At 52.6% G+C, this 22683-nt stretch overlaps 10 protein-coding genes across 10 annotated transcripts; 4 read left to right on the top strand and 6 right to left on the bottom strand.

Annotated features, from left to right (window-relative positions):
- Positions 1-672: 672 nt before the first annotated feature.
- Positions 673-2223, top strand: BBA_06824 (Cytochrome P450 CYP51F2; the record flags this gene model as incomplete). The annotated part of the gene is made up of 1 exon (XM_008601921.1): positions 673-2223. One exon carries the CDS (start codon positions 673-675, stop codon positions 2221-2223), a length of 1551 nt encoding a protein of 516 aa, XP_008600143.1.
- Positions 2224-2671: 448 nt separating this feature from the next.
- BBA_06823 (uncharacterized protein) lies at positions 2672-3041 on the bottom strand (the record flags this gene model as incomplete). Its single annotated transcript, XM_008601920.1, has 2 exons — positions 2672-2949; positions 3008-3041. The coding sequence occupies 2 exons, from the start codon at positions 3039-3041 to the stop codon at positions 2672-2674; spliced, it is 312 nt and encodes a 103-aa protein (XP_008600142.1).
- Positions 3042-3227: 186 nt separating this feature from the next.
- BBA_06822 (uncharacterized protein) lies at positions 3228-3863 on the top strand (the record flags this gene model as incomplete). Its single annotated transcript, XM_008601919.1, has 3 exons — positions 3228-3506; positions 3572-3790; positions 3843-3863. 3 exons carry the CDS (start codon positions 3228-3230, stop codon positions 3861-3863), a joined length of 519 nt encoding a protein of 172 aa, XP_008600141.1.
- A 650-nt stretch (positions 3864-4513) lies between these two features.
- BBA_06821 (uncharacterized protein) lies at positions 4514-5899 on the bottom strand (the record flags this gene model as incomplete). The annotated part of the gene is made up of 1 exon (XM_008601918.1): positions 4514-5899. One exon carries the CDS (start codon positions 5897-5899, stop codon positions 4514-4516), a length of 1386 nt encoding a protein of 461 aa, XP_008600140.1.
- A 923-nt stretch (positions 5900-6822) lies between these two features.
- BBA_06820 (uncharacterized protein) lies at positions 6823-8028 on the bottom strand (the record flags this gene model as incomplete). Its single annotated transcript, XM_008601917.1, has 4 exons — positions 6823-6996; positions 7075-7712; positions 7854-7911; positions 7990-8028. 4 exons carry the CDS (start codon positions 8026-8028, stop codon positions 6823-6825), a joined length of 909 nt encoding a protein of 302 aa, XP_008600139.1.
- A 2781-nt stretch (positions 8029-10809) lies between these two features.
- Positions 10810-12635, top strand: BBA_06819 (adenylate cyclase-associated protein, 70K; the record flags this gene model as incomplete). Its single annotated transcript, XM_008601916.1, has 4 exons — positions 10810-10856; positions 10962-11549; positions 11608-12130; positions 12192-12635. The coding sequence occupies 4 exons, from the start codon at positions 10810-10812 to the stop codon at positions 12633-12635; spliced, it is 1602 nt and encodes a 533-aa protein (XP_008600138.1).
- A 680-nt stretch (positions 12636-13315) lies between these two features.
- Positions 13316-15264, bottom strand: BBA_06818 (putative carnitine O-acetyltransferase precursor; the record flags this gene model as incomplete). The annotated part of the gene is made up of 3 exons (XM_008601915.1): positions 13316-13442; positions 13511-15173; positions 15234-15264. 3 exons carry the CDS (start codon positions 15262-15264, stop codon positions 13316-13318), a joined length of 1821 nt encoding a protein of 606 aa, XP_008600137.1.
- A 1580-nt stretch (positions 15265-16844) lies between these two features.
- Positions 16845-19032, bottom strand: BBA_06817 (SWI/SNF complex protein; the record flags this gene model as incomplete). Its single annotated transcript, XM_008601914.1, has 2 exons — positions 16845-18251; positions 18307-19032. 2 exons carry the CDS (start codon positions 19030-19032, stop codon positions 16845-16847), a joined length of 2133 nt encoding a protein of 710 aa, XP_008600136.1.
- Positions 19033-19573: 541 nt separating this feature from the next.
- BBA_06816 (electron transfer flavoprotein domain-containing protein) lies at positions 19574-20674 on the top strand (the record flags this gene model as incomplete). The annotated part of the gene is made up of 2 exons (XM_008601913.1): positions 19574-19864; positions 19928-20674. 2 exons carry the CDS (start codon positions 19574-19576, stop codon positions 20672-20674), a joined length of 1038 nt encoding a protein of 345 aa, XP_008600135.1.
- Positions 20675-20731: 57 nt separating this feature from the next.
- On the bottom strand, positions 20732-22219 carry BBA_06815 (NADPH:adrenodoxin oxidoreductase; the record flags this gene model as incomplete). Its single annotated transcript, XM_008601912.1, has 3 exons — positions 20732-21547; positions 21634-22062; positions 22118-22219. 3 exons carry the CDS (start codon positions 22217-22219, stop codon positions 20732-20734), a joined length of 1347 nt encoding a protein of 448 aa, XP_008600134.1.
- Positions 22220-22683: the final 464 nt, after the last annotated feature.

The raw sequence follows: 22683 nt of genomic DNA, 5'->3' as shown, positions 1-22683 counted from the left end.
GTTAATGATTAAATATCTTTAATTAAAAGATATAAATACTTAAAAAAAAGTATTTTTATTATAAAATAACTTAGAACTTTACTAGTTAATTTAAAAAAATTTATATAATGAGATTTAAAAACCTTAGGACGTAGGGTTCCACAGGCCAGGCTGTTCCCGGGGGTATATCTTATGTGGGCCACGGGTCGATCCGGCCGCTATGGCGACCTGTAGCCCGTTGCCGCTCCTGACCGAGTGCTCCATGATGGACGATGGAGTTCGTGTGCCGGGTGACTTGGAACAAGCAAGTCGGGCGGACACATCAGTTTGAATCGATCCTCGACTAATTCCGAGATTATCCTGGTGTTGTTAGGTCGACTTGACGATACTTGCACAGAGTCACCGAGGAGCCTCTTGGCGGCTGGGTCGATGGTAGAGACTGACAAAGACGAAGGTTGGAGGCGGCGCTGATCAGTAATGGCTAAGAGATTAATGCTGCTTTGAGCTAATCGCTTACTAAAGAATATTTGCAGTACACCATGACCGTGATTCATATAATTTGGGTGTCGTGATCGTATTCGTATTATCTCGGATACGTGATGCACTTATTCTCTGTCCATCAAAACCCAGCGAGCACCAGCTGCGCGTTCTCCTTCCCTCTTGCTCGTTCTATTGCATATTTACCAAGTCCCAATGACTGACTTCGTCCCGAATGCCTCGTCCATGGCGTATGCCGGCGGCGTGGCCCTCGCCTTCGTCCTAGCGTGCATCATCATCAACGTTCTCTGGCTGCAATTGCCTCGCCCAAAGTCAGAGCCGCCAGTAGTCTTCCACTGGCTGCCATTTGTCGGCAATGCCATCTCTTACGGCATGAATCCCTTCAACTTCTATTCCCGATGCCGCGAAAAGTACGGTGACATCTTCACGTTTGTCCTGTTTGGCAGGAAGATGACTGTCTACCTAGGAGTTACAGGCAACGATTTTATCCTGAATGGCAAACTGCAAGAACTAAATGCCGAGGAGATCTATAGCCCGCTGACGACGCCGGTGTTTGGGAGCGACATCATTTATGACTGCCCCAACTCGAAGCTCATGGAGCAGAAGAAATTCGTCAAATTCGGGCTGACGCAAAAAGCCCTCGATTCGTACGTCCCGTTGATTGAGAAGGAGGTCATTGACTACATACAATCCGCGCCTGCCCTCCAAGGCAACCGAGGCACCGTCAATATTTCCCAAGCGATGGCCGAAATTACCATATTCACGGCCGGCCGCAGCCTTCAGGGCGCAGAGGTCCGGAAAAAGCTGACGGGAGAATTCGCTGAGCTCTACCACGATCTTGACCTTGGGTTTCGCCCCATCAACTTCCTCATGCCGTGGGCTCCGCTTCCCCAGAACCGACGACGCGACCTTGCACATGGCCGCATGCGAGACATCTACACGGAGCTCATCAACGAGCGCCGCAAGGCGAGCGGTTTTGAGGAGGAGGATGATGAGGAGGAGGCCGACATGATTCGCAACCTGATGCAGTGCGTGTACAAGAATGGCCGGGCCCTCCCTGACAAGGAGATTGCACACATGATGATTACGCTTCTAATGGCTGGGCAACACTCGTCCTCTTCCTCGAGCGCATGGATCATGCTACGTCTTGCTTCGCGCCCTGACATCGCCGAGGAGTTGTACCAGGAACTGAAACAGCAAGGTTTTGGCCCTACGCATCGGCTCCAATACGCCGACCTCGACAAGCTCCAGCTTCTCTCGAATGTGGTCAAGGAGACGCTCCGGGTACATTCGTCAATCCACTCCATCATGCGCAAGGTCAAGCAGCCGATGCGAGTGCCCGATAGCGACTATGTCATCACTCCCGACAAGGTCCTTGTTGCTTCGCCCCTCATGACACATCTCAACGAGGACTACTTTCGCAACGCCCTAACTTGGGATCCGCACCGGTGGGACAACGAGGTCGAAGCCGAAGAAGACGAGGTTGTCGACTACGGCTACGGCGCCACTTCCAAGGGCACCAAGAGTCCATACCTGCCATTTGGTGCCGGCCGGCACCGTTGCATCGGCGAGAAGTTTGCCTACCTCAACCTTGCCACCATTATCAGCACGTTGGTCCGACACTTTAAGTTCGCTACGCTGGATGGCAAGGCGGTGGTGCCACCCACAGATTACACATCCTTGTTCTCTCGGCCGACTCAGCCTGCGGTGGTACGATGGGAGAGACGTGAACGCTCGGCAGCGTAGATGACAGAGCCGTGGACGAATAGGGAATCAGAAGGTACTTGGTGGAGGACTGCACTAGATAACACTGCAGCTCCAACTGCTAAAAGACATTATTTTCCCACTCCACTCTGATATATCCGCGGCGAGTACGGCTCATATCAAGTGACATGACATGAAACTAGGTAGCAATCCTTACTGTGGCAGGGTCAAAGGCTTAGAGCATCGAGAAACGGCTCCGTCTTTGGTCCTGTTTAAGGCCTCCTCATGGCCATTGCGTAGTCTGTAGCATATTGTAGGGTTGTGCGGGAAGATGATTGGTTAATGTATCTGGCTGTGGTATAGATTATTATACTTCTAGCTGCTGGTGTCTTGTGTAACCGCGTGTCCATTCCACTAGATACGAGATTTCAGTCCCATTAAAGTGCAACTACAGATATAGGTGAGCTGTACAGCGCGAATTTCAGACCGTTCATGTAGGTGCGCCGGCGAGGGCGAAAGGGTTCCGGCTGGCAGCCCAAGCTTGACCACCGTAGGCGGAGCGCTGGCCGTCGCCCTCGGCAGCCGCCTGAGCCACCTTTTGAAGCTGACCCGCGGCCTCGGCAACGGCCGCCATCCAATTCTTGACGTCCTCGGGGGTGTCAGCCAGGCGAGCCTCGGCGTCCGGGGCCTCGACGTCGTCGCATACGCGTAGAGCGGCGGCCTGGGCGGCAACACCGTCACCAGAGAGGGCCATGGCAGAAACGGCAACTGTCCGTTTTGTTAGTCAGGGCCGCAGCATGGAGAGATGACGATTATGAAGACGTACAAGCGAGAACGACAGAGACCGCGATACGAACCATATTTGCGGTGCAGTTTATTTGACTAGTAGGTATGATGAAATGTTTTGTGAGAGCGTCAAAGGTTTGAGGATATCGTAAGAATAGATAGTTAGTAGCTAAATGATTCCGGGACAGTCCCAGAGAGTTGCTCCGCTAAGCGACAAGACGCTCTCCGTCCAAGACCACCTCAGGGATACGCTCACAAACATGTCCGAGGCCTCGATCCAGCTGTATACCTTGCACCACACAACGCAAGTGGCCAAGCTGCTGCTAGGCGAGCTCGCCGAAGATCAGCTCTCCACCAAGCTCCCCAACAGCGATGCCCAGGGCGCCCGCGATCTGCAGACCTTTATCGCCGTCAAGTTTGGCAGGGTGGCGGACGCGAGCAAGGTGTGGCTGGCCAAGCAGCAGTACCTTCAGGGTCATTGGAGTCTCATGCTGACCCCCGAGGACGAGCGAAACGCCCGCATCATCGTCAACCCTGATGTGCCCCCAAGATCCCAAACCTCGCCGGGCCTACGTCGCTCTTCCTGGCCACTGGGCTGAGCCAGGTCATCGTCACGAGCCTGACGGACCAGGAACAAGCGCTCTCCGCGCACGGTCTTCCCGAGGGTAGCCAGGCGATTGCCGAGCAGGCCAAGAAGCTCGGCGAGCTCGTGTTAAACCACAAGAGCCTGTGGTCCTCGCTTGTCGAGGCCCAGAAGCGCAAGGACGCCGCCGACGCCAAACTGCTCGCCGACCCGAGGCCGGTCAACGCGACTAGTGACAAGGTCACCAAGAGATTGCTGGTGCCCCGGTCAGCCTCGGCCTGCCATGCCCAAGTTCGCCGCAGCCATGCTCTAAAGAGAGGGCGCGGGGCGGGGAGGGGGGCCGCGATTCTTGGACCTCGCCACTGTTGGAATGTGGTTATAAATAATTACGGTTCCAAGTTGGATGGTTATTCGTGATTATGGTTACGACTCCCTAGTAACAATATTTGCCCATGTGCCCAACTCTGTGTGGCAGCCTGATTTTGTTTCCCCTCCACTCATTCTGCTCCTCTTCTTCCTATAAATCATGCTCACACCTTGGCCTATCTTCTCTGCAGTCTCAATGTCGCGATTGTGCTTGGAATCGAGCATCAGTAGTCAACCTGTTCTTGGATGCAAACGAACATGTACCCGGTTATGGGCTCCGTGCATGCATTCTCGGCATCTGGCAACGCTCGTTTGGGATTCCAAGCCAAAAATAGACACCAAACACCAAATTCTTTGCGTAGTGAAAGGTGTCTGCACTTTGTCAATTTTATAGGCCTCTGCATACAATTATATGGCGCCCTTTGATTGTACAAGGCAATCGTTGCCCATGCTCATGCTCTCATTCCCCACGAGCGACGCCAGAAACTTCAAGCATTGGCCGTTAACGCAGATCCAAGACGCTGCATTTGCTCTCAGATCCTCTGAAGTTCTGAATTAATCGCGCTGATATAGGTTGACGTGGGTACTGAATACCTGTCAAAACTGTTCTTCTTCCTCATATCCAGACTCCTCAATCCACCCCAACTCGATTCCCGCCTTGGTGCCAATGGAGGCTAGCTCCTCTTCGCGCTGATCCGTCATTTCGCTATACTCGCCTGGGATAGGTAGAACAATGCGACGCAGACAAGGGTAGCGCGCTACGGATTGCCTTGTAAGCTGTATTTTGATCGCGTTGATAATAGAGTCGTCGTTGTGCCATTCCCATTCATCATGGTCATTCAAGTCTGACGTCAGTTCAAGCAGCTCAAGGCTCAAAGGAAGCAGATCCACGAGGTTCCTAGCGGATGAGGATGATTTTGACCAACCCATCAAGAAGACCCATGGGAGACGTAGTTTGGTCAGCTTGCCAAGGCGGGAAAGATCGAGCGATCCCCGAAGCTCCAGCGGAGGAGGATCGTAGTCCCCGTCCGATATCCTCGGGCGTGTGAGGGCACCGATTGTCAGGTCAGTGAGCGTATCAGCAACTTGGTTCAATGCTGTCGCTGCCTTATCGAATTCTAGCACGCCTTTGCTGACCTCCTCGTCGAGGTCTGGCTGATACGACCAGTGCCAATGTAGTCTTTGGAGTCCCTTGAGAACCGAGAGCACGGGGCCGATGCGTGATTCGCGGAGCCGGAAGATGTCCAGTGACGCGAGAGATGAGGGGGCTGGCGGGTGTGAAGAAGGCCAGGCAAACTCGACCGGGTTGTCAATCGATACGGATAGGTTCTGGATTCGCGGGAGATAAAATAGGGGAAGAACATCCGCCGTGTTGCAAACGGCAATATGGTGCCATTCTTTGGTCCTCCAACTCGTCTCGACTGAGCGTAGGTTCTGATATGTAGGCAAGTTGCAATTTTTTGGTGGCCCGCAGAGAGCGTAGTGAAATATGCCTCCCCATAGTCGGCTTCGAACAGTAAAGTTGGGTCCGAGATGAAGAGACGTCAGGTTCGGCGCCATGGCGACAAGTAGCGCCACAATGGCGTCGACGCTGCCAGAGTGTAGCTCGTCGATCCAAAGCTTCGTGAATGGTACTCTAGTGGATTCGATTATCTCGGTCGCCTTGCTGAGCAAGTCGGCGCCGAGGGGGAAGATGGGCGGCTCCGACAGCTCAGTCCTGTCGTCAAAGCCATTTCCGACAAGGCGCAGGTTGCGGATGTAGCCGGCCAGCTCGCGCCGCTCGAGAAGAGATTGCAGGAGCTGGATGACAGGTGGCAGGCGATGCCAGGTCCAGCGTGTCTCAACCGTCGAGTAGGCTAGAGGCAGGGCCAGGGTGCGGATGGATTTGTTGACAGTAGTCATGGAAAGCAAGTCGTTCAAGGGTAGCAGCTCCAAGAGAGACAGAAGTAGCTCGCTCGGCCAGTCTAGCGGTGACAGGGCCATCTTCTTCTCCTTTTTTTTTTCTTTCCTTTTTTTTTCCCTTTTTTTTTTAGCCTCTTTTTTTTTTTTCTTTTCTCGTGAAAGGCGAATGGGATTAAGATGAAGAGCCGTTGTATGAGGTGAGGTGGCTGTGGTCTAGCTATAGTTAGAGAGGTAGGTGGATTGTCGGTTTTTGTTCGTATGCTCTCCACTTCAATTATAGGCATTGACTGCGTGAAACGAGTGAGCAATGTTTGCCCTTTCCGGGCCTAGTAGGTTGACAAGTAAACTTTTATGCCACATCTGCGGGCCGAGACAGGAAGCGCGGCTCGGATTGCATTGAACCATGCCGCAATTGGTCAATAGGACACATCTATAGCAATACAGGGCTGTGTCATACGAGGCTGTTGATTGTTTCAAAAGTCAGATCAGCACATGATAAATAATCCCCCATGCGGGCTAGCCAGGCACCTAAATACAGGTACCTGCCAGCGACAAAGTTACTTGACATGACATCATTACATGTTGATGAGCCACTTAATAAGCAGTCGGATATACCCGCTCGTCGACCTCGCTAATTAGCTCAGCTGTTAATAGAGCTACCCCCATACACTTTTTTCGATAGAGCCTTCAAGTAACTTGGCAATGGTCGCTATGAGGTCGTGAAAGAGACGATTTTCGTAACCAAGACGAATAATTTTATTTGCCAAGTAGCAAAATCTACAGAAAATAACCTATAATGGTTCCAAGCCCAAATATAGCTACTTCTCAAACGAGTATACAAATTTCTTAGAGAATAGAGAAACCAAGACCAAGTCCATCTATCCCAGGTACACACGTCCGACACAAGCTAATATTGGCTGACAGTTCAGTTTTGCGCTCGAAAGTAGCAGCGGTGCTCGCTTCTTCAAGGCTTCTTTGGCTTATTGTTCTTCAGCGGACTGTTGTTATTCTTTGGGAGGCGGGACTGGCTTGCCGGGCGCCGGCTTCAGTTTCTTCTCTTTAATCATATTCTTGTATCGAAACGCTGGCTTCTTGGGATCTTTGGCAAGATCCGCGGCAACCTTGGCATCATCCAATGCGTATACGCCGTTAATAAAAACGTTGCAGCCCCATTCCTTCTAGACATTCAGTTAGTACGTTGCTCTGAGGGCCGCCTCGTTTGACTTTTGAGCATGTAGAGAGACAGAGATACATACGTCGTTGCCACAGGGGGGCAAGATAAGAGGCTCCCTCTTCGTTCTAGCGGCATTCCACTGCTCGGAAATTGCGACAATCTTGGCGCCACTGTTCTTGTCCAACCGTGGGGAACCCACATGGGTTTGGTACCATTCGTGAAAGGCCATCACCTCACCACACCTTCCTCCATTCTTGTGACGTCTGCCCTCATTGGCCTTGGAGCAAACTGTCAGATCGCCTACGACCTGGTCGTCTTTATTATAAGGGTCCTTTGGTCCTTTTGCCGAAGACGCAAAGATGAGTTCGTTGTTAATAAAGAGGGTCGTCATGACATTTGGGATCTTTTCAGTAAGGCCGTTCTTCTTGGCGCTGCTTCTCATCTCCATGAAAGCATCCTTGGCAATTCTGTATAGCTGGCTGTCCGAAATGTCTAGCTTCTCATCAGACTGGAGATGACTGGCGTAGACAATGGAGCCCTGCTTCTTGTACAGGTCACGGTCAAGCTTGATCTGAAGGCCATCCGCTGCGAGTGCCGGCTCAGCTGGAAGCTCCCATTCTCCGTCTTTACCTTGCCCGTTGACTGTCAAGACTTGACCAAAAGCCAGCAGGATACCAAGGTAGAACCACAGAAACCCCGTAATCTTGGGCAATGCCATGGCTTCAGAGATTTATATTAGATTTCCTGTTGTTGATGATGATTTAGTTTCTTATGAACGGCTGAAGAAGACCCAAGGTTAGAGGAAAGATGCACTTTATGGTATATATCGAAGGGGGGCTAAATGGTTGCACAGGGACTTACAATGATTCTGACCGAAAGCTTGTGTAAGCTGTTTAGCGTAGCGTTTCTTTGTAAGGCGCTGGGCAACTTGGTAGCTTGAGGACCAGAGTTTTATTTTCGAGTTTGGGCTGGCGGAAGCGAGACTCTAAATACTTACATCGTACATGCCAGAACGTAGTCCACAACCGCTGAGCATGCCGACTAGGATTCATCTGTCGGATTTGTTCAGCTGGACTGATAATTGGACCTTTGACTCAGACTCGGACCATGATACGAATCTCCTCTGAGGCAATTTGAATAATATACCCAAGTACGTCTTCTACTTCTATAGCCTCGGTGCATTAGCTACTTCATGACCTTAAGGCTTGACGGGGTAATGCTTGGCTGTGCAACTTGGAGAAAAAGTCACCGTCGGTGAATATACGCATTTATTAACACCAATATGAACTCCATCAATGTAATATCAACCCTTGTGATCTTATGTCCTGTAGCAGTATAGTTATCAGTAGTGGATTATAATGCCGTATCCGGTGTATACGAGCTACACTAGACAACTATAGCCACAAAATCCCTGATAATGCTAGTTCCTGCGCTTCAATTGCAATTCAACATGGTTAATGTCATCCTAAATGTTTACCTTTTGATGCGTTTTATGCGTTTCATGTAGAAAGTCACGCGGCGCGGCCCAAGCCGGCGGGCCTAATCCTACCCCGGCACGCCTAATCCTACCCCGGTTGCCCGACACTTTATTAAGGTTGGAGAAAAGTCTAAATGGTCTGAACTAAGAACGCCACAGCCACGGGACATCAGGCCGGCGATATTTATGACTCCATGCCTTGAGACACTCCACTCCGGCACTTATTCTGTGCAGTTCGTCGCCCGCATAGCCTTCTCCCTCTATAACCCCCTTGTTAATGTACAGGCCAGCTTAACACCGCTAATTAATGTACAGGCTAGCGTAACGCCGCTTGGTCCGAATCATGCAAGTTCGACCTTGATGACGCCATGAGAATATGCCGTGTAAGGTGCTCCCACAGACATCGTGGTTTCTGGGGTTAGATCATGCAGCGAAATAAGGTTGTTTAGGCAAAGCACGAGGTTGTGTATGAGGACCCCGTTGAGATGAAGATTATCCAAGACTCATGCCTGCATCCCTTAAGGAGTTGGAGCAGAGTGACAGCGAGGGCTTCGTGGCAAACAAAATTGACGAGAAAGCACAGCTCGTCCGCCGTGAAGGTTGGGTCTATGCTAAGGACCAGGACTTTGAGAACTGCTTAAAGCAGACTATCGCGCAGCATGGCAAAGCCTAGAAAGCAAGCACGGCTATGAAGCTTGGTATCTTGAGTTAAAGTTTCGCTGCAGGGTTATAAAGTGGCTAGCTCTAATCCTTGTCTCCCTATGCATCTACATATTTAGATGAGCATAGAGTATTAACTAGAGCTCGCGCTTTATCTAGTTGACAATTGACTTCTCTTGCGTGGTAAATCACTCTGTTCCGACTACACTTATTCGATTGTGTTTGATAAGCCTTCCGACTCTTAATATGCGGCTTTGTTCTCGGGGCATGTTTCGGCACGCGCTACCATATGATGACGCCGCACCGCGCTCCAGGGTGAGCTTGAGGGGTGTTGAAGCGGGGTTGAAGGGGGTTCACTCCGTGCTCATCGTGACAGGATATAACGAGCACCGAAATTTAACCAATGTGCCGACTGATAACCAGGTCAAGCAGTGCCGGCTCAGATTGACCCCATACCCCCAGCTGCCACCGCACCTCTTTGTTACGAGATGGCCACGAAACGGCAAACGCTAAATAAAAGAACCAACCAATGAATTCTTTTTTCATGAATTAGAGCTCTCTGCCACTCTGTCGTTCTCTCACGGACCTTATTCTTTGAGTGGCTCTGCTGGTATTAATCTTTGCTTGACTTATATATGTACATGTGCACGACTTTGTTCTTTTGTTTTTTTTTTCCTTCACGCAATCCAACAGTAAGCGCTTCAGACACAGAAGCAAATATAAGGACGATTAATAAAAAGCTTTTCTTCTCTCTTTCTAAGATGAAGTATCAAGTTGACGATCAACCTCAGGCATATCACCGTCCTTAGGGGGTTCCTTGCCGTTTGCTCATCTAACGATGCTGGTTCCAAATAGCATTCAAAACGCCAGCACCACAAAGAATAAGGAATACTTGCCAACTTAGCTACACACCGCCGCTTGATAATTTCTAGAAAGACGAAACTGCATTTATAACCCTTATACTCTTATACTATTCATAAATCTTAGCTATTTATATCTATAAATATCTTTGAATGAAGTAAATAAAAAAGTAATTACGATTTAATATAATATTAAAGTAATAGTTTATTTATAGTAAGGAATGTTCTATTTAACTTATTTAAGTAGAGATTTTATAATCTTTAATTTGATAATCGAATAGTAGTGATAGATAGGGGATGTATATTTTCTACCTATTGCTAGGTAAGTCGGTATTACAAGTACTGCGACTAACCTTTCAATCAGTTGTCAGTGCTAATTCGCCACTTAAAGATGCCTATTCCCGAATGCTTCACGAAAAAACCAAGTTATGAGATCTTAAAACACCCGATGCTAGACGCTAGCCAGACGCCAGGCACCAGCTTTGATTTATGCATTATTATTGGCAGTTATCCAATCGGCGGGGAGGACCCACTCACGTCGCAGCTAGTTGCTGGCTGCTGAGTTGTCGTCATGCGGCTCTCCAGGCTACAACACTCATTGCTTTCTCAACATCAACCCGCCAGCCTTTCCTGGTGCCTGAAATTCTAACCTTTCTTTTTGGTTTCGTCGCCAAATCAGCATTGTTACTTTCTAGACGCTTCTACACCCTCAACTTCGACCGACAAGACTGGTTTCTTCTGCTTCCTTACCCCCTTGGGACCGTGCACCTCAAATTCCAACCGACCAACTTGCAGCGACGACTACAGCAGCGACGCAATCATGGCCGCCGCAAGCCAAATGCACAACCTCACGACGCTGATCAAGAGGTGGTTAACCCTGAAGGACGCAATTGCAGCACCCCCGCTAGCCTGCGGTCCTTCCTGTAGCTGCCTATTAGTTCGCTACCTTGATCGCTAACAGCCCCTCTACAGACTCGAAGCTGCCACCTCGCGCCTCGAAGACATCGCCACCTCGACCGAGCTCCCCAAGGAGGTCGGCGCCCTCGCCGCGCCCGCACCCTCGTCTTCCGCCCTCAACAACCCGGATGCCTCGGCCATCGGAGCACCGCGATCCGCGTCGCAGCCCGTCCCCGAGGAGCTGCCCGAGTCGATTGAGGACTTTGACGCTTTTGTCGACTCGACCGTCGCCGACTATGTCCAGCGCAGCAATGAAATTGGAGGCCTCGTCGCAAAGCAAGCCGCCGACGTGCTGGCTGGATTCAAGGCCCAGCGTAAATTTCTGCTCATCACCACGAAATCCATAAAGCCCGACCTACAGGGCGCCGACATGGCATTGTACCAGGACCTCCTCAAACCCATCAACGACTCGCTCATGGCCGTTACCGAACTCAAGGAGGCCAACCGCTCTGACCCAATGTACACACAGCTGAGCGCCGTTGCCGACGGCATCATGGTCCTCGCCTGGGTCACCGTTAGCCACAAACCGTATACCCACGTTGAAGAGTTCCTTGGATCCGCTCAATTCTTCGGCAACCGCGTCATCAAGGAATACAAAGACAAGTATGTCCATCGAACATCATGTCTTTTATCGAATACATATACTAACCGATATGGTCAGGGATGCCAGCCAGGTCGAATGGATTCAGTCCTTCTACCAAATATTCAAGCAACTTCGCGACTACGTCAAGCAGTACTTTGCCAATGGCATTCCGTGGAACCCCAAGGGTGAGCCAGCTGCTGCGGTCGTCCAGGCGCTCGACTCGGCCCCCAGCCCTGCCGTGTCTGCACTCCCAGCTCCCTCTGCTGGTGGCCCACCCCCTCCCCCTCCTCCGCCACCGCCTGGCCCTGCTCCGGTCCTGGATATCAAGACCGACAATGCTGCGCCCGCCGCGTCCTCTGCACCAAGCGGTCTCGGGGCCGTCTTCTCAGACCTCAACAAAGGTGATTCCGTCACAAAGGGCCTGCGCAAAGTCGACAAGTCACAGATGACACACAAAAACCCTTCGCTGCGTGCCAGCAGCAGTGTTCCCAGCGGTAACGATCGCTCTAAGAGCCCTGCCCCGGGCAAAAAGCCCAAGCCTCAGAGCATGCGCATGAAGAAGCCTCCCAAGAAGGAACTTGAAGGCAACAAGTGGACTATCGTATGCTTCTCACCCGTACCAATGCTCCTCTTCTGATACTTACTGACACGGCTTATCGCAGGAAAACTATGAAAAGGAGCCGCAGCCTATCGAGATTAATGCCGAGCTCAACCACTCGGTCCTCATCAGTCGTTGCAACAACACAACCATCATTGTCCGCGGCAAGGCCAATCAAGTGACGGTGGAAAACTCATCTCGCCTGTCACTCGTTGTAGACACGCTCGTGTCGACAGTCGACGTGGTCAAGGCGCAAAATTTTGCCCTGCAGGTTCTGGGCACGATCCCGACCGTCATGATGGACCAGGTCGACGGCGCCCAGATTTACTTTAGCAAGGAGAGCATTGGCGCGCAAATCTTTCACAGCAAGTCGGACAGCATCAACCTCAATGTGATTGCGGGGCCCGACGACGATTACAAGGAGGTGCCGCTGCCGTCGCAAATGTGCACGTATTTTGATGCAGAAAAGGGCGACTTGGTCAATCAGATTGTGGCCCATGCTGGTTAATTGAGAAACAGAGGGAATTTCCAAAGATGTGTCTGCTTATGGGGAATTGTGTCATGTAAGAGTAGGTAGACGGTGTAGATTAGGGGCGAGGGAAGAAGCACGCGAATAAATCTTGGAGCATACAGTATGCAAAGACTTGGATACGAAATGCAGTGCCTCGCTCGAATCACCTTTTTCCCAATTTACTAGAGTCATATCCGGGCAGGCAACAGCAAGTAGTGTTTGACGTCCTTTTTTTATCTACTTGCATTTTGTCCAACAGATGTAGAATACAACGAAACTGTCGTCCTTTGCCAGCGCGCTGTCACGTCTATCCATACAAACATCTGTACAGTATCGCCAACCAAAAACAAAAAGCCGACAAGACAGTTTGTCATCTACTCTCTCTCTCTTTCTTTTTCCTGATATGTCTTTTTTTCTTTTCTCTACATGACATACCATACTTTTTTCTCCGTCTAGTGTCGCATAGCATAGGCGAGAAGGGAAACCGGCCAACCAACATAAAAAACCAATCATAACAGGGCCGTCCCCGCTCCTTGAAATCATGATGCAAAGTCTATGCTTGGAGAAACTTGTAGCGAAGAGAAAAAGAAAACCCCAACAGACTTGAGAATCCAACAATTGAAGAGAAAAAAGAACAGGGCCCAAATACGGAAAACGGGCGGCTGTGTATATATAATTTACAGCTTGGCCTTGGGGGCCTCGAGGGTGGGGGTGAGAAGGTCACGCATCTCGCAGGCAGCCTCGTTGAGGTAGAAGCTCATGCGGTCGCTACCGAGGCCCTTGGAGACGATGTTGAAGTTGATGCTACTCAAAAGTCAGTATCCATAATTCACACATGATTTTGAGGTTATGGCGCGGGGGAAGAAACTAACCTGTCCTCGTTGATCATGTAGGCGATGCCGAATCCACCATCAATGACCTGGCTCCATCCATATCCGTTAAAGTACTCGGAGCTCAGCTGGGAAGAGGAAATGTACCAAGAGCTGGAGTAGGCAAACGCAGAGTCCTTGTAGATGGCAGGAACCTCCTGGCCAGGCTCGAGGAGCTTCTTGAGACCAAAAAGGTGGCGGTCGACGCCCTTGCCGTCGGAAGCGGCGGTAATGTACTCGAGGTGGCCCTTGATGGCCTTGTGGAAAAGCTCAATCTTGGTCTTGTCGTCGACAGAGGCGTCGGCCATGGACTTGCACCAGTTGGACGACTCCTCGGAGAGGGTGCGGCAGGTCTCGGTGCGGCCGAGCTGGAAGCGGCGGGTGGCGGCCGACTCGTAGGTAGGACGGTTCTTGCCGTACATCTTGAAGTAGGCGTACTGGATGAGCATCTGGACGTAGGCGTCGGGGGAGCACTTGAACTTCTTGATGAGACCCTTGCCGTATCCCTGGAAGGCTTGGACGGCAAGCTGGTGCTCGCCAATAACGCGCTTGAAGTCGGTGACGGCGCGGTCAATTTCGGCCTGGACGGCAGAGGTAATCTCAAAGCGGAGAACCTGGGGTTCAGGAAGGTCGGAGCGGATAGGAGCCTCGGAAAGATCGAGCTTGTTGTTGAAGATGAGGTCGCCGACGTAGTCATTAAGGCGGTGAGTAGGAGTACCGTCCATCATGGAGTGCTCACCCATGAAACCAGAGGTACCGTTGTCGTTGATGATGAACTGGAGAGGCTTGTCGTACCAGCGGTTGGCACCGTCACCGTGCCAGTAGGCATGGGCACGCTCCTCGAGGGTGACGGGAGAGGCGTCATCGAGACAAACGACAAAGGAGGATGCCTCAATGGCCTCGAGACAAGCCTTGTTCTTGGGACTGGCGTCGAGGAGAACGGCGCGCGCATCGGTCCAGACGTCGCGGTTCTCCGAGGTCAGAGCACCGACAGGTGGAACATACTGCGCAGTCTCGTAGACGCGGCGAAACTGCTGCTCAAGCTCGGAGGGGTTAAGCTGCTTGCCGTTGACCTCGTGGAAGACCTTGAAGAACTGATTCTTGCGGATGACGACAATGTGCTTGTTGGCGTCGGCAGAGTACTTTTGAGGGTAGTCGGCAGGCTTGGCGGCGACGCGGGAGCAGTTGAACATCCACTTGTAGCTGTCCATGCAGATGGGCAGCTTCTTCATGTACTCGGGCTCGAGGGAACCCTGGTCGACCATCTTCTTGAACTCGAGGACGGCGGCGCTGATGGCGGCAGCGCGCTTGGCGGGATCACGGCGCTTGCGGTCGTCGCGGTGGGAGTAAAAGTAGCTGACGTAGGGGACAACGGGGTCGCGGTAGCTGAGGTAGGCGGCATCATTCCACCACTCGTAGATCCAGTTCTTGGTCTTGGGGTCGGCGGCTTTGGCCTGGAGCTTTTCCTGAAGCTTGCTGCCGATACCGCCGGGCTGGATAAACTCTTGGACAGCAGCCTCGGAGTTTTTCAGCTCGGCGGGCGTGAGCAGAGGTCGCAAGCTCTTGAGGTATCTAGCGGCGGTCTCCTCGAGGGTCGGGACGGGAAGGCGGGGCAGCGAGTCTTGGAATCGCAAGGTGGCGCCCTTGGAGGTGTCCTCGACGTAGCCTGCGAGTCAGTGTAAGCATGTCGAGCGCTTTGGGTAGGCCAGAGGCGATGAGAACATACCTTGCGGCGAAGAGTGCTTTGCTCGGGCCATTGTGAGAGTCTGTTGGGAGTGCGCGGTATCACGATCAGCAGCTGGCACTAGAGGGACGACGGATGGTGATGGCGAGAGCTACTGCTGATGCTCGTCTGCAATGCCAGCATCCAGTACAAAGCACAAAAGCAGGCAGATCAAACAGACGAGGGTGCAGGTTGGATTGGATAGGCAGCGACTTGAGGCGCAAATAGCCGAAGAGTCGCAGATTTTGGGGGCGGAGGGGAGAGAGATTGTTATGCCATGTCGGTACTCACAGTAGGTGTAGTGGTTAGTCTGCGGAAGCTGTTCCTCAATCCTTGAGCGCGAATGGTGGTCAACATGGCCAATGGCTTTCACGTGTTTATAGAAAGAAGAGAATAAAGGAAGAGAGGAGTGGATGGCCTGGCTCGGGGGTGGGAGGGCTTTGAATCTCGTGCCTGGAGCAAATCGCCTGTGACGGAGAGTTTAAACTCGGGCTTTTGAGCCACATGCCGGGGCTGCGCTGTAGAAGTGACCTACCTTTGCCTGCCAGCTGCCTGAAAGTACAGTAATAATTACCAGTGTTTAGTGTGGCTGCCAGCGAGACCCATTATTTTGCGTCGGCCAGCTCCATGACAGCCGAGGTCAATTGCGGTTCCGAGCGTCAGGGTACTTGGGGTGCACTGTGTCAGCAACGGTCCGCGGAGGTCCTGTTGTACCTGACCCGGCCAACTGCCAACTGGCCAACCCACTGCTGCGGCGCTGCCACTGTGACTTGCTCTACAACCTCAACACGCCCCAATCGTTCCCCCAGAACTGCCCCGTAAACTGACCCCGTAGGCCACCGGCGTGCTCCGCACCAAACCCTTGAAAGTCCACTTCCTCTGGCCCGAACACCACATTGACCACCCACGCACCCACCATCACCACTCACCACTCAGCCGACATCAACACCTCCTGGGCCAAGACAAGTCATTTTCACAATATTATCCTCTCCCGATCCTTCTTTCGACAATACCTTTACCTCGTGTCAAGTACAGCCAACCGACGAGCCCGTTCATCACCCTTTGCCTCCATGCTCAAGCACTGTACTGCCTCATCTCCATCCTCGACTCCATCACTACCACGTAGGGACTTTTGCCATTTGCCCCCATCTCTCCGGTCAGCCCTCTACTGTCATGTCTTTTCCGGCATCTACCAAGTAATTAATAGCTCGCCATCGTAACCATCTACTCACACAACGTCACCCCCAACACATTCACAGTCTTGCGCCCAACACCTTCCAACTAGCTTGCCTCTCATCTCCTGTCCACATCATTCACACACGACAACATTCGACCTAGCATCTTCTAGCAAAATTGAATTTCATGTCATTGAGCCCAGAAAACTCCAGTACCAGTACTACTACATGTAAAGAAACAAGCTTACGCGACCGCATGGCACATTCTCCGCCATTTCTTTCCTTCTTCACAACGGCAGCAGTTTCCTGTCGCTGTCCAAAATTGGCACCAGGCTTCCCTTTGAAATCGACCATCTTCCCAGCAAAAGCCGCTCCCTTCCTCTCCAATCTCTACAAATCCAGACGCCAGTCCTTCGTATTATTCTTTTTGTCACAACTATTACACCTCGAATGACTTGACTACACCCTCCCCACTCGGCGCCTGCAACCCGGCTCCGGCCGCCACAGCTTGGAATCCAAGCGACTCGCCGTCCCGCATCGCCTCTTGCGCCTGGCGTACAGCTTGTTCGCCTCCGGCTTCCGCCGCTGCCTGCAATCCGTTCTGCACCTCCCGCACACGCTTGCGGAAGGCGAGACGGTCCAAAAACAGTTGTTGACGGCCCCGCTCGAGTTCTCGGCGCTCTTCTCGAAGCACAGCCTCCAGCTCGCCAAAGTACTTGAGCTTGAGCTCAAGCTTCTGCAGCATGACATTCGTCGCTGCAGAGACGAGACGTGTCATCTCGCGCTCCTCGTGAGAGGCAAACGCCGCCGCACGCGCTCCCATGGAAGCCAGCGGGATAGATGCCAACTCAGCGCCCTTTGACAGCTTGGAACCGGGCTCCTCCTTGCGCACGTCCAAATCCATAGAGTCGCTCTTTTCCTTGTCATCTGCAGCCTCGGCACTGCCACCGTTGGTTGCAGTCTTGCTGCCATCCAGCTGTTTGCGCAGGTTCCGTTTCAGAGCCTCGGCCGACTTGTTGGCCGCAGCAGCCGTGCTGGCGGGATCAGCAAGGCTGGCAAGGAAGCCGACAACTGACATGACAGGGTTGTCTACTTGGCTAAAAGGCAGCTGACCACCTTGGGTACCCAGCAGAGAGAGACCGGCCGGCGCATTGATGTGCGTTTCCGCGTCTAGGTACTTCTCCTCAATGTCCAGCTGTAGGAATTGCAGCACGCACTCCTCTCGTGTGCGGGTGCCAACGTGTTCGGCAATCTCGCCCCAGTCATCGTCAAAACGCTCGAGTCCTTCCAGAAGTCTCAGAATCTCGGCATCAGTCCAGGGCGCATCACGATCGATCGTTGCAGTGTAGGTAGGGTTCTCCACCTTGGCATACATGCTGGCCGTGTGGTTGGCCGGTAGTCGGCCCTCAGTGAAGCAGCTTGGGCACAGATCAAATTTGCCTTTTGTGCTGGCGTCCGTCTGGTTGCTGTGGTAGTAGACGCGAGTGCAATCGTTGCCACACTGGTGGCAGTTAATTTTGGCGATCGGTGTCTTGGTGAGTTCGGGCGAGCCGGCTACACCGTTTGTGGCAGCAGATTCGCCATTGGCACCGGTTTCAGTCTTGCTGACTGTCGCTCCCTTGGCGTTGGCTTCGTAAATGTTGCGTCCAATCTCGAGGTTGAGGTCGCCCTTGGTGGGTGCCGCCGCGTTGGCCTTACTCTCAGTGTCGGCATTTTTCTTGCCCTCAAGGACAATAGGGTCAGCAGAAGGCTGCCAGGGCTGCAGACCGCGAGGCGTGTCGCAGATGATCTTGAAGTGGCCAGTGAAGGGCGGGCCAACAGGGGATGGGCGCTGCTCGGCATCGACCTAATGTTTCAGTCAGTAATCTGTGTTATACTATTCTATAAGCTTTAGGCTTTACCTGATAGTTGATTAAACCCCACTGCTCCAGAAAAGCATGCACGCGCATAATGGCGCAAACATCACCTGCCAAGTTTCTACGGCAGGCTGTGACAGTGAGATATTCGACAGGGTTCAGCCGGTATGTGTTGACCATGAAGTCACGATAATCTTTATACACAGCCGGGGTTTTGCTTCGGTTGCGGTTGTTGAAGAATTCGGCCATAGCCTTGCGCTCAATCTCGTGGATGGCGTTCATGTCGAACCAAGTCGAGTAGCTAGGGAGAACGATGGCGTGGGCCTGCGAAATGAGGTGATCGCGAGCTGCTGACTCGAGAGTCTCCTTCGACTTGGTCTCTTGTACTTCAGTCTCGGCAGCAACTCCACTCGCATCAACACCCTCCTTGGCCTCTGTTGGCGCGTCGCCCATCTCTTCGTCGGGTTGCGCGGTGGTGGTGGTGGTGGTTGGGGCTGCAGGCGCATCGAGCGGATTCTCAGATGCACTGGCAGGGTTGGGCGTGGACGTGTCCTGCTTAATGGCAGCTTCTTGAACGCCGGTTTCTGACATTTGCACGTCTCCTAGATGTATTGCGTCAGCTTGATGTGGAAGGACCAAAGGACCGGGGAGCACGGTACCTTGACCAGCACCTGCAGAGTTCTCTCCTTCCAAAGGAGACTGAGCAGGGATAGGGTTGCGATTGGGGGATTCCCCGTTGTTGGGCGATCCAAACGCCGCGGCGCCTTCCATGGTTGTGAGATGAAGCGGCTGTCGCAAGGAAGCTGCTGTTGCGGGTCGGGTTGAAGCGAACAAGCAGGGACAGTCGCGTCGCGTATCGTCAAGCCTATCGGGAAAATCACCAATACGGGCAGGAAAGCACAGCAGCGATGCGAATTACAGACTGAGATCGCGATTGGTGCGTTTAAACCGATAAGTTGCGCTGCTTAGCGTCGCGACGTGATGGGAAATTTTGGCGCGACAAGATCGTGGTGCATGGCGACAACCATACAGCTGGCAGACACTGACTGCAAAGCAAGGGGAGATGTTGTCACGTGGTTTGTGCATGGGCGGTCGTCACGTGAACGTGTGCCCGCTTGTTTGGCTGAAAGAGTCAGGACTTGTTACATGCACCTTGTACATATGCACGTGACTCGCCGTTCTCTCCGCCGGTCGCGGTGTTTGCACGCTCAAGCTCGGCCCGCTGCCAGCCGGGCGGCCTTTCAACTTAGACAGCGCTGGGGTGACGCCGCCGCTACATCCCCAAGACAAACCCAACCACGAGCCCTTCACAATGTTTTCCGCCGCCCGACGAGCTGTCGCCAGGCCTGCCACGGCAGCGATTGGCCGAGTTTCGCTCAATGCCTATGCCCACCAGCGTCTGCTCTCTGCTCTTGCGATTCTGGAGCAGCGCGAGGGCCAGCTCACTGCTGGTTCTTTGAGCGCCGTGACCGCAGCCAAGGCCATTGGCGGCAGCGTCCACGGATTCTTGGCCGGCGCCAGTGTCAAGAGTGCTGCCGAGCAGGCCGCCAAGGTTGATGGCATCGAGAAGATTCTGACGGTGAACAATGCCGCCTACGAAAAGGTACACTCTTTTTATCCGCGGATATTTCCGGGTTAGGGAAAGCTAACAGCCCGTTAATCGCAGGGTCTCCCCGAGAACTACGCTCCTCTGCTCGTCGAAAATATAAAAAAGGGAGGCTACACGCACGTCATTGCTGCCAACTCTGCTTTCGCCAAGAGTGTTTTGCCCCGCGTTTCTGCGTTGTTGGACTCGCAACAGATTTCCGACGTCACTACTATCCAAGATGAAAAGACTTTTGTCCGACCTATCTACGCCGGCAACGCCATTGCCACCGTCGAGTCCTCCGATGCCATCAAGGTCCTGACTGTTCGAGGGACTGCTTTTGCCGCTGCTGTCCCCGGCTCCGGCTCTGCTGCTATCGAGGAGGGTGCTGACCCCAAGGCCGAAGCTACCGCCGAATGGGTGTCGGAGGACCTCGCCAAGTCGGATCGCCCAGATCTTGCTACTGCTAGCAAGGTGGTTTCTGGCGGTCGCGGTCTCAAGTCCAAGGAGGAGTTTGACAAGATTATGCTGCCTCTCGCCGACGCTCTCGGCGCTGCCGTAGGTGCTTCGCGCGCTGCTGTCGACAGCGGCTACGCCGACAACAGTCTTCAGGTCGGCCAGACTGGCAAGGTCGTTGCTCCCGAGATGTACCTGGCTGTCGGCATCTCCGGTGCTATCCAACATTTGGCGGGCATGAAGGACAGCAAGGTCATCGCCGCCATCAACAAGGATGCAGATGCCCCCATTTTCCAGGTTGCCGATGTCGGTCTTGTGGGAGATTTGTTTGAAAAGGTGCCCGAACTTACCGAGAAAGTGAAGAGCTCGTAGATTTATATAATACAGCAATGTAAAAGCGTTTTATGATACAATACATACTCTTCTTGTTCAGCTGATGACAGACAGCATTTGCGTCGTGCTTGTGAACTTTTCTCTCGTCTTGCCCCTGGCGCTACCCTTTTCCTTTTCGACCTTGTCTATTTGCCGCCAGTCGTTCCAGTCAATGGCCTTGTCCGCGTTGACAGTACCGGCCGCGCCGCGAATGCCGTCCCAGCCAGCAGCTGTACTCGCGGATTGTAGAAAAGCTACACCACTGAGCCAATCATCTGCAATCGCGTCGCCAGTGGCAAATGCGTCATTCATGGTGGATGCAATGACACCGGTCGGTCCAAGCTTGACCCAGCCAGCGCAGTAGAGGCCAGAGACCTGCTGCGTAGCCGGTTCATCGTTGCTGTTTGAGACGAGACGTGTGACACGCCCGAAGCCATCGTTGTCAACCACGCCGCGACGGACATCAAACTGGATCCCTGCCTCGGCAAAGCCGTTCAATGCCGTAGATTTGTAGCCAACGGAGCGAAAAACTACATCCGAGGGCAGTAGAGTTGTCTCGCCAGTTGGTGTTACGCGGGATTTGGGATCGAATGCAGACTCGAGATGCGTGACGTCGAATTCGGTGCTAGCAACTCTAGTTGCATCTTGCTCGCGAGCCAAAAAGTGCTTTGGGGATAGACAGCTATCAAGTGACCATGAAGAGGATGTATCACTAGGGCTTGTAGTGGTGCCCTTGACGAGAACCTCCATCAGCCGCCTTTGAGCTCGGGGTAGCGACTTGAGGTCTTGTGGCAAAAGTGCCCTGTTGATGGGATGAAAGGCGACTTTTGGTAGCTTCATCAGCTCACGCAGTTCTTTGATTGTGAATGCTGCCTGAGAGATGTGTTAGCTTGGAAAGCACTTGGTAGAAAATTGCGTGTACATGCCTGCATAGGGCCGCGTCGTCCAACAACACGAACTTTCTTAATCTTGCTTTGCGCAAGCTGTTCCAGGGCATGCTGCGTAATGTCGGTTGTTCGAAGCACGTCGACATCTTCTAGCAGCATGCGCGCTACATCAAGTGCAACATTGCCTTGACCGATGACGACAGCTTCGTCGCCACTGAGATCGGGCTCTAGACCAGCACAGTCTGGCAGACCGTTGTACCACCCAACAAACTGTCTGGCAGAGTAGATGCCTTGGAGAGTAGATTCGCCGGGAATACCAAGCTTCTTGTCCTCGGAAGCGCCATAGGCGAGGAGAACGGAGTCGTAATTGCGCAGTAGCTGCTGCAGCTCAATGCGGCATTGGTCTGACGAGGATGATTCTGAAGTTGACCCTACGGCGACATTGCCGAGGAATCTAAAGTTTGAGGACGAGGCAATTTCTTCAAACTTATCTTGACAGTTCTGGCACATGCGCATAAGTGTGCTATTCAATGAACATTTGGTGGGCAAGACTCACTTTGACTTCCGGATGGTCCGGGGCAACGCCGTGGCGCACCAGGCCGAATGGTACGGGCAAAGCTTCATACATGTCGACTTTGACGTTTGGGACCCTGTTCATGACGCGGTAAGCTGTATAAAATCCAGCCGGACCGGATCCTACCACCGCGAGCCGAAAGGGAGCGTCCGCCTGCCGTGGTGCCAGGCTAGAAACGTGTCGCGGCAACGCGAAGGTTCGGTAGCCAAGGCACACAGGGCGCCACATTTGATTTGCAGTTGATCATGATGATCTTATAATCTCAAGCTTCATGATTGGGGCTGTGAAACCGGGCTTTTGATTTCTACCACAGCGAATTGTGACTGTTTTGCACCCGGGATTCAAGCGAGGTTCCCTGGAGCAATAGGCGGTTTAGCGCATTAGGTAAGCTGCAAGGCTGTCATTGAGGACACCGCTGCGGAGGACATGTCGTGCACTTGCCGGTCTTGTTGAAATAAAACATGAAATGTTCAATCATGAAATTGTCTTTTTTAAATCATCTCGAATTGTGGTAGAATTTCTCTCTAGACAATGACTATGGGTGTTGT

The sequence above is a fragment of the Beauveria bassiana genome (genome assembly GCF_000280675.1).
Source record: "Beauveria bassiana ARSEF 2860 unplaced genomic scaffold BBA_S00021, whole genome shotgun sequence".
NCBI lineage: Eukaryota > Fungi > Ascomycota > Sordariomycetes > Hypocreales > Cordycipitaceae > Beauveria > Beauveria bassiana.
This window is presented reverse-complemented; position numbering and strand designations above follow the sequence as displayed.